At 45.0% G+C, this 14,528-nt stretch overlaps 1 protein-coding gene across 2 annotated transcripts in view; it reads right to left on the bottom strand.

The window, feature by feature from the left end:
• Window positions 1–14,528, bottom strand: part of ZFAND6 (zinc finger AN1-type containing 6) — a 66,735-nt gene continuing 52,207 nt past the window's right edge. Inside the window, exons 3-6 of one of the 2 annotated variants that reach the window (XM_040969541.1) lie at window positions 13,221–13,326; window positions 12,368–12,468; window positions 2,987–3,100; window positions 1–963 (exon numbers count right to left, since the gene is read on the bottom strand). In XM_040969541.1, coding sequence (XP_040825475.1) covers window positions 815–963; window positions 2,987–3,100; window positions 12,368–12,468; window positions 13,221–13,326 — 470 coding nt within the window. In that variant the 3' untranslated portion in view covers window positions 1–814. Of the gene's footprint in view, window positions 964–2,986; window positions 3,101–12,367; window positions 12,469–13,220; window positions 13,330–14,528 lie in introns of both variants that reach the window. The other variant, XM_040969540.1, reaches the window with a different exon arrangement.

Below are 14,528 nucleotides of genomic sequence, written 5' to 3'. Positions count from 1 at the left end.
CTGGTTTTCCTTTTTATTTAATCAAAGACTGGTGGATAAACATAAATACAGCACAATTACTTCAGATCATTCTTCATATCATATACACACAAACCAACGAGCGTTAAGTGGAAAGAATCCTACCGCTAGCAATGAAATGCACACAGCTTTTCCTTCCTTTGCTCAAAAAAAAAAAAAAACCAAAAAAAAAAACAAAAACAAAACCCAAACTTTTTTTTAAACGCATAAACTAACAATCTCATCATACATACTCATCTCTTGTGACAAATGATTCAGACATAAATAGTGGGTGCAAAGAAACTACCAGCTAACACATGTATAACCTTTGTTAATGAGAGAACAGAAGCAGCCATAATGATTAAGATACATTCAGTTACTGGTAACTAGCTGTGCCCTAAAGCGCACCATCAAAAGAGAATCGTGCTGCAAGAGAAAAGCTATATATACATACACAACAAGAAATGAACTGCAAGAGGAACGCATGCGTGTTTAATACTGGAAAAAAAATCACAGCCCTCCAAAATTTCTCCACATTTGTTATAAAAGCCCTCTGCTCTCAACTAAAATTAAAATGATCTTAAAAGGATAATACTTGTAAAGTTTTAAGTATTTTCAGCCACAGAAACTGCAATGGAAATAAATGTTCAGAGTCATTTTCAAAACAACAACAAAAATCTATTCTTCTGATGACATGCATGATTAAAAGGTCTATGCAAGATACATTGCTCTACATTCCCAATGACTAGGAAAAAAAAAACCTCAAGTCAATTTTTAGTTTGCAGATGGTCAAAGGATTTTGTATTCCAGCAGGAGTTCAAATCTTCTGGATCTTTTCACCAACGACGACTGGATTTTCTTTTCTGATTTTCTCAGCAGCATCAGCTTTGTAATTGTAAGAGCAATTGTGTACATCTGAGTAGCGATGTACACCACAGTAAACATTTCCACACCGGCATTCAAACCCTGAAAACGGATTGACACACAGACATGAGTTCGGTCAAGGGCAAGGTATTCAGTTGACTGGCATAAGTAATGCTGGGTGCGCCCAGCGTTGAGGGCAAGCTTCTAGAGAGTCACTCCCAGTACACAATGGCCTAAGCCACATTCTCAGAGCTCACTGGTCAAGGACTTCCATTCCTGCTCCTCTCTCCAAATACACATTGTACCAGAACGAGCCCAGCCATTTCCCTGAGTTTGAGTTCTTCAACTGGGAAACAGCCACAGCCACTTCCTATCACAAACAGGTGTTGTTAGATTGGAAGTGTGAGACTTTCTTCAAATTTAAACACTGCCAAGGCCTGCAGCTGGAAGGCTAAATCCCCATGAAGAAGGATGCAGCCGAGCCTGTGTAAGAACTGTTACCACACAGAGTGCATGCTTGCTTTTCCGTGCACCACACTTTGGCTGAGTGACTAAGGACGTGGATCTAGAGTTAGGTTATGCAAGCACCAATCTACTTGCTAGTGTGGGAAAATTATTTAGCCTGAGAGCCAGTCTCTGCGTCTGTAGTTCTGGAATCATAGGTCAGTACAAAGATTAAATGAAGAATGTACTAAGTGTTTAGCACTGTATAAACACACAATAAGTGCTATGTAACTTTACGCAAATGCTCACAGAACTGAAGCCAAAACGGGGAAATAGCAGCTACAGGAAAGCTCTTTATGGTGATGCCAACCAGGATGGCCATGTGCCCCATCTGACTCCAGGCTCCTGTGGAGGCTGACCCTCTGAGGCAGCAGCGATGATTCAAGCTGCTAGGTCCCTGCAACTGCTGAGTTCTTGGCTCCTACTGGTCACTGCAGGAATTTGGGAAGTGAACTTGCAGGTTGGAGCTCTCTGTCTTTCGAATAAATACAACAACAACAACTACAACAACAAGGACCAGCATGCCCCAAATTAGGATTTTGCTGTATCATGAAACTGCTGGAAATGGAACCCAGGAATCAGCATTTTAAACACTGACATCTGACCTTAAGTTCCTTTACCACATTTCTTTTAGTTCAGCAACATATACTGAAAGTTCATAATGAAAGAGGACTGCAGCTCACAGTAACACTAGATGAGTCCCATGTAGGACAGACTGGGTGGAGATCACTCACCCCTGTCATCACAAAGTCTGAGAGTTTAGGAAGACCATATTAAATGTTTAAGATGTCTTATTTACTCAAGCTTACATATTTTCATAAAATATACCTTTAAGAAGATATGGGTCAGCATATTTGATAACAGAATCAAGGTCTTTATTGCCAACCCTTTTAGTAAGAAATGACCACTCTACCACTCTAAGGCACAATTTTGCGCATTCTTACCCATTCTTTTCTTCCATTACCAAAATGTTTATGACACATACTCAGCAAAACACCTGGCACGTGATGAACAGCAAACATGAACTCTGTCACCCACGTGCTGTCTGCTCATCACCCCCACCTGGCTCGAGGCCTCAGCTCCATCCCACCCGCGAGATCCCAAAGGTGCAGTCTTCTCCACTTTCTCGGAGCTTCTGTCCCAGCTATTCTTCCTGCTTGAGAGCCCCATTAGTTACAGATCCTCAGAGTCATTCAGGGCTCAGCTTGGACATCTGTCTACCAGGCCTGCTCCATGCACTGCATCCATTGTTTCCAAGCCCCTTTCTCCCTCTCTCCCCAACACCACCAACCTAGAGCTGGGCGGGAGCAGTCAACATGGGCACAGTGACGGGGCAGCACTCCACCTGGGAGGCAGGCGTGACCCTCTGGCCCTCCAGGACCTGGCACACTATCCTTGCTTTTTCAAATACTGACAAGCTCTGCTGAAAACAACTTTTAATAGAGAAACTATTCATTTCTCCAGAGGCATATAATTAATACTATTTTTATTTAACAAACTCCAGAAGCTGAAGTGTATCCACCCCTTTAATTCTTCTAGGAACAAAAACAGTCCTGATTGAAGGTAGCACCATGATTTTAAGACATCACCTTAATGTGAAGCCACCGACAGAGGCCCTTACCAGTAAGTCCCACTTTCTTTCTGCACATGAAACAGCGATTCTTTTTTTGTTTTGGTTTTTCAAGAGACTTGCTTTGCTCTTCAGATGGTTGCTGTGCTGCATCTGATACCGAAGCTGATAAAAACAGGAAGGCAGGAAAGTTTAATTACTCAGAGGACAACTGAAGACAACTGGCTGTTTATCAGCAGGAGAAAGGTGTTCACATTAAATCACAAAATTGTTTATCAAGCACACTGCTTTTTGGTTCAGCACATGACTATGGCGTCCACAGATGACCAACCAGCGCAGGCAGGACCAGCTTGTTACAGTGACTCTTAAGGTTGACCACAGACTGTGACTACCTGACCAAGACGGCACCTATTGAAGTACCCTTAGGGAACCCGACCAGAGGCCCAACAGAAGGACCAGGTGTAAATCCCATCATGTTGCAAAAAAATCACAGCCATGTGGACTCCTTAGAACAAAGGGAAAAATCAAATGTTCTCAGGAACACCAAGTTTGTCTAAAGCCCCAGAATATTTCACATCAAACATGTAACATGCTAGGAATAAGGCAAATCCATGCAAAGAAATGTAAATATGTTCAAGCTAAGATATGAAATAGATGTGTTTCTGTACTGAAGCCAGGGTTGGATTAGGTCACACAATCCTAACCGGTATGCTCCGCTCCTTCCCCTAACCATGCTGGCCCCAGGAACGTATACACATGACCTTGGGATGTGACATTCTACAACAATGAGTGTCCACCCTGGCTGTCAGGGGATACATCATGCACCTTCACTCTCGTCGGTCACAAACCCTCCAAATGGCTTCCCTATTTCTCATGTGGCCTAGGTCCTCTCCTCATTTGAGTTTCCAGATCAAGTACCCCTCTTGGTCTCGATTCTCTGCAGGTTCGTCCCTCTGACTGGCAACCTTTACCAAATGCTGTGCATACTGCAATAACCCCTCTCTGACTGCAATAACCCGTGGCATCTGGTCGTCTGCCTTCAGTGAACTGTCAGGAACACTGAGCCTCGGGTCTCCTCACCCTTCTCCGTAGCACCCCTCCCCACTCCCCAGGTACACACCAGGTTTTAGCCTAACTAAGTGCAAGTACTTTTGGTACCTCTGGACACAGCAACCTCCTCTCACCCCTGGAATCTGGGCAGGTGTCCCTTCCTCACACCTGCCATCCTGCTGGCTCCCCCATAACCTGAGGTTCGGGCCCTCCCTCGGTGTGCTCTATGGCACTCCTCACACTACCATCACACCCAGTTTCACAATAGGGCAAGAACCTGTTCTACTGATCCCTGTTACCAGTGCCTGCTACCAAAGAGGGCACTCACCAAACACCTGCTGTAAGGCACCTGACCCACTGTATTTCCATGCCCTTCCCAGACCTGCTGGCAGCCAGGGGAGGAAATACACAGCACACTTGCTGCAGATAGCTCTAATGTGCTGTAGCTAAGACTGTTTCCTGATCACAGCAAAACATGACAAAGGCACAACACCAGACTCTAACAGGTAAATATGCACTAGCAAAGATTACTCCACCCTGACAGGGGAGGCCAGACGGGAGACAATTCCTGTATCCAAAACATTTTAATTTTGAAACAGAACCACAAGCACCTGAAACCTTATTTCCAATAAAAAGATATTCCTGGGATGTCCGTATCATGAGGGCAGGGTCGAATGCTGCTGTGTTATCTGCAGCCCCCAGAGCTGCTCCACGCAGGCGGGGTACCTGTTCAGAGCTCAGAGGAACTCGCCTTGCGGTCAGGGATGCATTCATTCAGTGTACTGCCCCTAAAATCTAGGACCTATATAAAGCTATCTACCCTGTTCTCCAAAGACAGCCTGTGACTCAAATATATCCGCAGAGAGAATGCTTCACTGGCAGGAACATATGCATGTAAGCAAGTGTGCGCGCACACAGACACAGACACATACACACAGAGAACTGGCTTAACTACTGAGACACAAACCCCGAATGGCATCTGCAAATGGACAAACTGCAAACACATTCATTGGCTACGCACACAAATGCTATCTTATATCCTGAAAAACTGATACTTCAGTTAAGCCGAATTCCTGTCTGAGGCAGGTGATTTCTTTTAACTGAAGAAAATACACCATTTTAAAAAACTAAGCTAGAGATCAAATCGGGAGACAAGAAAGGTCAATAACATCCCCAGGAGATCGAGAGGAAGCCATGACTGAGAGCCTGAAGGCAAACAGCAGGTGAGCCTCTGCTTAGGAGGACACGGTAACGACCTAAGTCCATGGCTACCAGACACTACTCTGCTTCCTTAGTTTGCACGTTAGACTCAAGAATAAAGAATGCCTTAGCAAACTCGAGCTAAGAACAAGCCATTCCTTAGAAGGGCTATGCAGTGACCCAAGGACCACAACCTCACTGCAGCCACAGCCACAACAGGGCAGCTCCTGAGAGCCAGCTGTGGCGCATGTGCTAAGAACTGGAACAACACTGCATGTAAGCATGGGGGGGAGATGGCCACCAGGGCTCCCCACGGGCCTGTGTGAGAGCAACAGGACCATGAAGTGAACAGTGCAGTACTGGCTGCCTCAGCTGTAGATGAAACACGGGCATCTCCTTCCAGGTTCACTCCCCTGTGCACCGTGAAGAAGCACCGTGCAGGTGCAATCAACCACCCACATCAAGGGCCATAATCAAGAGCATTCAGGCCCTGTGCTCTAGGTCCCGGAAAAGAAAAAGAGCAAAATGGATACAACACAACAACAGGTGCAGACAACTAGCCAGCACCACCTCAGACTAGGGACATATTCACATACACAGTGAGAAGTGGCATAAGATGGCATCAGTAGGTGACGCCAACAGGACCTGAGCATCAACTGGTCTTAGTAGTGAATGCAATATACTTATAATACTGCTATAGGATGAGGTCCTTCAAAGAGTGCAAGAAAATGTGTGTTATGCAAAAATCAAACACAGATCTCAAAGGTTTGTTTGTTCTTTTTTTTTTTTTAAGATTTAATTTTTATTTGAAAGGCAGAGTTACAGACAGGAGAGACAGAGAGAAAGTAAATCTTCAATCTGTTGGCTCACTGCCCAAACGGCTGCAATAGCTGGGTTAGCAGCGGATAATGATCCAGGTCCATGGGTCCCTGCACCCATGTGGGAGACCTGGAAGAGGCTCCCGGGTTCAGGGACCCATGGACCTGGATCATTATCCGCTGCTAACCCAGTTGCATTACCAGGGAGTCGGATTAGAAGTGGAGCAGCCATGGGCCCAGCGCAGTAGCCTAGCAGCTAAAGCCCTCATCTTGAATGTGCCGGGATCCCATATAGGCATCAGTTTCAGTTTTTTGATTATGCCACGAAAATTCCGGCAGAAGGAAAAGAACAAAACTATCTAGAGAAAATGAAAAGCACCTGAAATCATAATCAAAACCCAAAAGGTTTCTGCATAGAAATGAATTGGCTAAGTTTTACTGTATGATATGGAAAGCAGTTCAGATAGTCTGAATTGTGTTATTTGCAGGTCTATGCCATCAACGTAACTTATTACAACATGTTTCAATTTCCTGAGCTGAGGATCTTGGACTACTAGATGGTTTGGGAACAAGCCTGCGCCCTCATTTATAACCTCAAGTACAGATGAGCCTTTAGTCACAATGCATGCTGTTAGAAACTCCTTTGTAGGCCTGGCACAGTAGCCTAGCAGTTAAGTCTTCGCCTTGAACGCGCCAGGATCTCATTCGGCGCTAGTTCTAATCCTGGCAGCCCTGCTTCTTATCCAGCTCCCAGCTTGTGATCTGGGAAAGCAGTCAAGGATGGCCCAATGCCTTGGGACCCTGCAATCACATAGGAGACCCAGATGAAGCTCCTGGCTCCTGGCTTTGGACTGGCTCAGCTCTGGCCGTTGCGCTCACTTAGGCAGCGAATCATCGGACAGAAGATCTTCCTCTCTGTCTCTCTTCCTCTCTGTATATCTAACTTTACAATAAGCATTAATACATCTTAAAAAAAAAAAAAAAAAAGTGGAGCAGCCAGGACTCAAACCAGTGCCCATAGGGGATGCCAGCACCAGCAGCAGAAGTCTAGCCTACTACTCCACAGTGCCAGGTCCTCAAAGTGATTTAAGTTGCATCTTCCACCACATGTGGTGAAACAGCTTATGTGTAGCCCTTCTCCACCGCCTCAGGAAGGCACCTAGACACCTGCAGGCTGTGTCCGCTTCTGCTCACGCAGCTGAGCAGGGCCAGCTGATCAGAGTGAACAGGCCCTCCCTGAAGGAAGGCTGTGTTCTCACAGTGGCTCACAGGGACAAAGGGCCTAACTGTACCAAAGGGGGCATGAGCTGAATAAACTAAAACACAAAAACCCTACACATTCAAGGAAAAAAGAAAAAAAAAAAACAGGCTTGTATTAGAAGCAGCAATGGAAAGACTTGAGAATCATGAATTTATTTTATATTTTTCAGCAATCATGTTAGAAACCCAAGTGGGTAATACCAGCACTTTAGAAACTTAATGAATGTTAAGTACTGGCTATTTTACATTGGGAGGAGCACTAAGTTTTCAACACCCACTTGGTGTGCTGTATTTGCAGTGCGCCCACTACGTAAGGACACACCAAAACCTGGCGTCTGGGCTAGCTGCACCTCACGAGGCCATGCTGGACACAGTGACCCTGCAGACTGATGTCAGGTTCTGTGAGCCCCTTATGCTAATCTGCCCACAACACAAGGCTGCCATTTAAAAAGGCAAAACCAACCAAATGCCCTACATTGACTCTGGCCGTGGTTTCCCATTCTCTGGTTCCACAAGACCCCTCCTGCTCTAGTTACAATGAGCCATTGGCCCAGATGGCCATTTCAATGAACGGCCAGGTCACTAACTCCCAACCTTCACGTTTCCCTGCCTGTTACACCTTCACCAGCTTCCCCTGCAACAAAAGCCATCTTCAATCTCTTTTTCGGGGTGGTGGAATGGGACAAAAGACAACACTGTCACATGTTCGTCTAACCACATGTCTCAAACTAAACACATTTTAAACCTCAATGCTATAACTAAGTGCATAACTTATCTCAGTGACAAATTGCAACTACTATCCAACTTGTCAACATTTTCTAGAGTACTTCAGAGCAAAGCTTTGTAAAGCATCAATCAATCCCTTCTGCCCTGGCACCCACGCAGGTACCATGCTTCTTATTCCAAACACCGCACAAAGCTGGCACTGTCCCTATGTGGCCTTTGGTTCCTAGCTCCTCTGCTTACTACTGCTCTCAAGACTCATCCTGCTCGGGGCTGGTGTGTGGCAGCGTGAGCTAAGCTGCAGCTTACAATTTCAGCATGCTTTCTCAAAGTGACAGTTTGATTCCCGGCAGGGTTAGGTCCAATCCAGCGCCCTGCTCACACGCCCAGGGAAAGCAACAGAAGATGGCCCAAGTGCTTGCACTGCTGTCACCCACCAGGGAGACCCAGATGGGATTCTTGGCTGCTAGCCTTGAACGTCCAGCCATGGCGGCCATTTTGGGGAGTGAATCAGCAGATAAGTATCTCTCATCCACACTGTGCCACCTGTCAGACTTTCCTTCCTTCTGTGGTCTGAGCGCAGGGTAGCACTGATGGCCATGTGAGCTGTTCCATTGTTTGGTTCCATGGCTAACGGTGATAGGAACCCTGCAGTTCAAAGCTTTGTGTGCACACAAATGCTGACACTCTGGGAATAACACTGCTGGGTCAGGCAGAGGCAACGGGCACCTGTCAGACTTCTCCTCACCCGCCCCAGTTTATTTTCCCACCAGCAATGCGGAAAGGTTCCAATGCCTCCACATCCTCTACAAGAATTCACAGATTACTGCCACTTTAGTGGCTGTGAAGCAGTATCTCATTATAGCTCTGATTCACATTTCCCTAATGATAATGATGTGGAGTGCTTTTTAATGTGTTAATTGACAACTGGCATTATCTTCCTTGGAGAGTCTTCTATTAAAATCTGTTGCCTATTTCTGCTTTTTTACCGTTGAATTAAAGCCACTTCTTTATACATTTTTATCAAGTGTGTGAATTGTTTTCCATTCTTGACAGTGCTGGTTGAAAGAACATTTTAAATTTGACGTAGTTCAATTTATATTTTTTCTTTGGTTGTTTTTGTTCTTTGGTTGAAACTCCTGCCTAATCCAATATCACAAAAGTTTGACCCATTTTCTTTGTAAAGCCTTACAGCGTTAGTTCTTATCATTTCTGGACTTCTACTTGCATCTTGCTGGTCTGACCATCCTCATGTTAGTACCACACAGTTCCGATGACTCTCTTGAAGCAACATAGGAAACTGGGAAGTGTTAGTTTCTCCAACACTGCTGTTTTGTTTATTCTCACCATTCTTCAAAACCAGAAGGATTCCTACCCCCTCCTCTTTTTTAACCTGTGCAGTTTCCTTCCATCAGTGTTAGGAGACTGCCCCCTGCTGACCCTGAACCACTCAAAGCCGCACCGTGTGAAAGCAGGAGCCCTCAGAATGTTAGTTCACCTGTCTCCCAGGCCAGCAGTCCCGCTCCATAGGCTCTGCAGTAACTCGGCTGCCCAGGAAAGCGTTCCACCTCACTGCTCTAACTCCCAGATCCTCACGCAGAGACATCAGAGGACACTGGCTGTGTCTGACCACATGCACTGCACTCTGGTTATCTCAGTAACTTCTACATCCTGTAAGACATGGTTTTTAATTCTCCTTTAAAAATATTAAGGCTCACAGACTACCTAGCAGTGTCAAGACATGAAAACAGAACCTTTAATTATGAATTCCACCGACTGTAAGTTGCACCGACTATTTCTAAGTTACAATACTGAAACGTGACGGAAATGACTGTTATTTTCTAAAGCCAGCTTTTGTGAACCAGAAACTTGAGTTACATTCCTAAGGGACACTGGGTAAGTGAAGTATTGCTATTGCGGTAATTTTTACTAAAAAGTGCAATTAAATGAGAAACACGTTGCAGTATGATAAATTCTGTTAAACAGGAGAAAAATTCTTAGAAACTATGAGTCCAAAATGAAAGCAGCGCCACTCACAGCATAGTATACCTTGGCAGCATAGTATAAGTATTAGCAGGATACCTGCACAGAAAACCTGTTCTTGCTAGCCAATCCTGGCTCAGGCACACAGCTGCTACTCACAGACCCACTTCCATCCGGAACTGTATTCTTAGTAAATCAATTTTCCTTAAGGCAGGAGGCTCAAGGAGCAATAAGGAAGAAAAGATACCCAGGCGGACTGCCAAACCAGTTCATGTTTCCTGGGAACTGAGGAGGGGCTGGACATGCTAACAGGAACTCTCACCTCCACATGCCAGCCCAAGACACACCTCAATCTATCCCTATCCAGTAAGGGAGCTGTAAGTGCATGTGCGTACATGAGTGCATATACACTTATTTATATTTCTGTCTATAATAAAAGAAGGCATTAACAATGTAAGCAAAGACATTTGTTAAAATTAGATCGCTAGCAGATTTTATAGATGGGAAATGAATATTCTCTTAAACTCGGGTGCACAGTATATCTCATTTGTCAAAGATCTTGCTAGACTGAATCATGAATGCCAACTTTTTTAAAGGGTCTTAGAAGTTGATGGTGGTTTAGCCCAAAAACATTCAGCTCACACATGCGAACAGGGTCTATTAATCCTTAGAACTTTGGGCAGTTTCTCCTGCAATGGCATCATGACTACCTTCTGTGTCAATGCACTTGGGCAAGGTGGGGGTACCTACATTGCTGCCAACAAGCCTCGAGGGTGCAGGACCTCAGTCTTTCATCCCACACCAATGACTTTCGAATATCTGGCACAAGACTGGCACATCGCACGTTCGAATGCCTGCGATTTACTGACAATCCCTGAATGAGCACTCTGCACTTTGGGACTTTTTTGCTTTTCCACCCTAGCTACAATCCTGCTTGTGCACATTATCCTTTGTAATCTTCCTGTCTACAGCAATCACCCCTAAATCACTATAACACTGGGAACTCAGACCCTACTCTTGCCTTATCTCCCACATTCAGTGGATACCCCAATCTTTCTTTCTTTCATTCTTTCTTTTTTGCTCTCAGAACAGCCCTCATCTCTTCCCTTCCTTAAATTTTTCTATTGAACTAAAAAATTACTCATTTATGTATTTATGGAGTTCATAATAATAATACACTAGATGGACTAGATTATTAATGCTGGAGACATATGTATTTCTCATGATATGGAAAAACTTACATCCAAATTGTCAAGTTTAATTGTTGGGGGCCTGGCAGCACGGCCTAGCAGCTAAAGTCCTCGCCTTGAATGTGCCAGGATCCCATATGGGCTCCGGTTCCAATCCCGGCAGCTCTACTTCCCATCCAGCTCCCTGCCTGTGGCCTGCGAAAGCAGTCGAGGACAGCCCAATGCTTTGGAACCCTGCACTCGCATGGGAGACCCGGAAGAGGTTCGTGGTTCCTGGCTTTGGATCGGCACAGCACCGGCCATTGTGCTCACTCAGGGAGTGAATCATCAGACGGAAGATCTTCCTCTCTGTCTCTCCTCCTCTCTGTATATCTGACTTTGTAATAAAAATAAATCTTTAAAAAAAAAAAAAGTTTAATTGTTGGGAATGGAATCAAACCAAGGGGGCTAAGTTACTAAAATCTAAAACTTAATGGCCCAAAACCTTGGTGCACCTGCTATGTAAGCAAGAGGGCAAAGGGAAGTCTGGTAAATCAGGCCATTTTGCACATCCTGCCCTGGGCACAAGCACACCCTCCTCGGCCATGGGCTTCTCAGGACAGCAGATTTTTCTCACCTCACACATCATTTTCACCATGGGGAAGATGGACAACTCCTAAAATGCCTCCTTTACCGGGGCTCCCAGTGGGAGAGCCTCACGTGCATTCCTCTTGTCAAACCTTCTCAGACGGCTCTGATCATGAAATAGGGATGTGAAGAACACAAGCAACCCACAGCATGAATGCAAGTGGCCCAGGGTATCAGACACCCTTCACGTCACAGCTGGAGGACCAGGGGTGACAGCCAGCCCAGCAGGTTACCATATCAAAATCAGAGTTAGAGCCCAAAGAAAACAGATTTCCCTCGGGCCAGCAGCTCCACTTGGACGGAGAGGGAGCAGTTTTTGAATTAAACTACCCAAAATAACAGAACAGTGCAATACTCATGCTTACTGAACCGTATTTTTCAAACTAAACATTTTGCATCTTCTATTTATGCTAATTATGCAATTATGCTTAAATTGGAAATGGCTTCCAACATCTCATTAAATACTTGAGGGTACAAAACACTCTGTTCAAAAACAAAGTGGCCAGAATGTAGCCTCCCACACTCCAAGGGCTACACAGTGCTGCAGTGCATGCAGTGCACACCACCGCATCGATACGCACCTTGCAGATCTTCTGTTTCAGGTGCTGCTTTGTCCACAGATGTACTGTCCACTTGGGAAGATGCTACAGATTCTGATAAAAGTGACTGATTTGATACAGGGCTAGAAAACAAAAGTATTTCCATTAAAAAATACACAGAAAATATTAACTAAGTGATATAATAAGAGGTAAATGTATCTATATAGATGATTAAACATGAAAAAGATCATGAAAATGGAGACTAAGCTGAACCAGAAGTTTACTACTTTGAAAACACAGCAGACACGTGACAAGGACGTGCTGACAGAACCCTAATGCAAAGTTGCAGAGCACATTCTGGCACCCCAGATCCTGTCAACTGTGAATCAGAAAAAGAAACCACAGTGTAGAAACACACACATACGCGCTTGTGTTCGTAACAGCAGACTAAAGCAAATATTTCTGCATGCAAAATTTCTAATCGACCTATCTTCAGAGTTAGAAAGAAAAATATACTACACAACAGGTATGTACCTCATATATCATGATATTGAGAGACTCTAAAGCACTCACATTTCCAGGCTGACTAAAATGTGCAGAGCAGAACTAACAAGCTTCAAAAGGACTTCAGGGGAGGGTCAGGGCACATCAAAAGGACAAAGGTCAAGATGTCTGCAAGGGAAACCTAAGGTTTCAGGGAGAAACATCTCTGGCCAAGAAGAAAGCAGCAGAAAACTTCCGGTAACCAGTAAGTAGTGTCAGACAGATCCCATTTTAGACCTGCTAATCCAGAAGTGCTTTCACAAGGTTTCCCTTCATACGGCTCAACAAAAGCAGCACATGTTCATTCCTTATGTCCCACCGGCTCACCCGCTGGCTGCAAGGCCACCCTTACCTTGGCTGCAGAGATGGAGATGGAGAGTCTGCCACCAACTGCACCTCAGGGCCGCTGCCATCTGCGCACTGGGCTGGTAGTGACTCCGACAGGCGACTGGCAGGAGCTGCTGGAACAGGACCCCACCCCGGTCAGTGATGTCATGCTCTGGGCAGGGCAAGGCCTGCTCTAAGGAACCCACCGCTGGCTTGCCATACCGTGCACTAGGCGGAAGTCGCCTTTTGCTGTACAATATGTAGGTTCATTAGTTTTAGCTATACATTTTCCAGTAGTCTTCTAATAAAAATGTCACTCAACTATTTTAGTTGTTTTCCCCATTCTCCCCTGAAGAGTATATTAATTTTAACCAAGAAGGAAACACATATAAATTGTATATATACCCAAATCCTTAAATGCTAGCACTATCTACAAATGAGCTATTTAAAGGTGATTCAGCAGTAAGGCAGACACAGGTTCAGGTTCAGCACACTATGCACTTCTCCCTCCCATTTATAAGGCAGACAGAAAGAGGATGATGTAACTTAAAAGTAACAATTTACATTCATTCAATATTAGTCTTACAATTTCTTGGGAAGTTTCCTTTAAATAGTTCTAGTTTTTGGATCGAACAAAACAAACAAAAAAACAGTAAGAAACACCTCGGATGAAATGAAAAATCTAACATCCTGGACTTAAATCACAGAGAATCTAAACATTAGACACCGACCTCCGTGAGAGTCACCCTACACCAACACCTGCAAAACCCTGCTGTTACACAATTACATGATTCTTTTCACATGACTCCATCCACGACCTCTGACATGGAAAAGCATAAAAAAACCAAAGCGGGGTTGGGCACTGCTGCAGCTGACACACTGTGTGGGCTGCCAGCATCTCACACTGCAGTGCCTGGGTTCTATGGGTTCTACTCCCAGGACTGCTCAGCTAGCTCCCTGCTAAGGCCCATCCTGCAAGGCAGCAGTAACGGCCCTGACAGTGAGGCCCCTAAACTGATTCCAGCTTGGGCGTGGCCTGCCACTGTCCTGGTTACATGGGCATCTGGCCAGTGAGCCAGCACAAAGGACATGTTTCTATTTTTCTCTCTCTGCTTCTCTCATGAGTAAAATAAACAAACCCAGGGGGTGGGAAGACCACGAACCAAATAAAAAAAAGGCTGTATCTTCCCTGATCTGGCTTAACCCACTATACCTGCCTCCAACTGGGTCCGCTGCAGTCCTCTGTGCAGGCACATCTGTATATTCTTTTTTTCAGCTACCCTGCACTCCACAAACACGAGTCAGAACCTCCTGGAAGCCCGCTCTTCCTTAC

This window comes from Ochotona curzoniae, unplaced genomic scaffold (genome assembly GCF_017591425.1).
Source record: "Ochotona curzoniae isolate NIBS_2020 unplaced genomic scaffold, NIBS_Ocur_1.0 scaffold_4701, whole genome shotgun sequence".
Taxonomy (NCBI): Eukaryota; Metazoa; Chordata; class Mammalia; order Lagomorpha; family Ochotonidae; genus Ochotona; species Ochotona curzoniae.
Note: the sequence above shows the minus strand (reverse complement) of the source record. Positions and strands in the feature narration are given on the sequence as shown.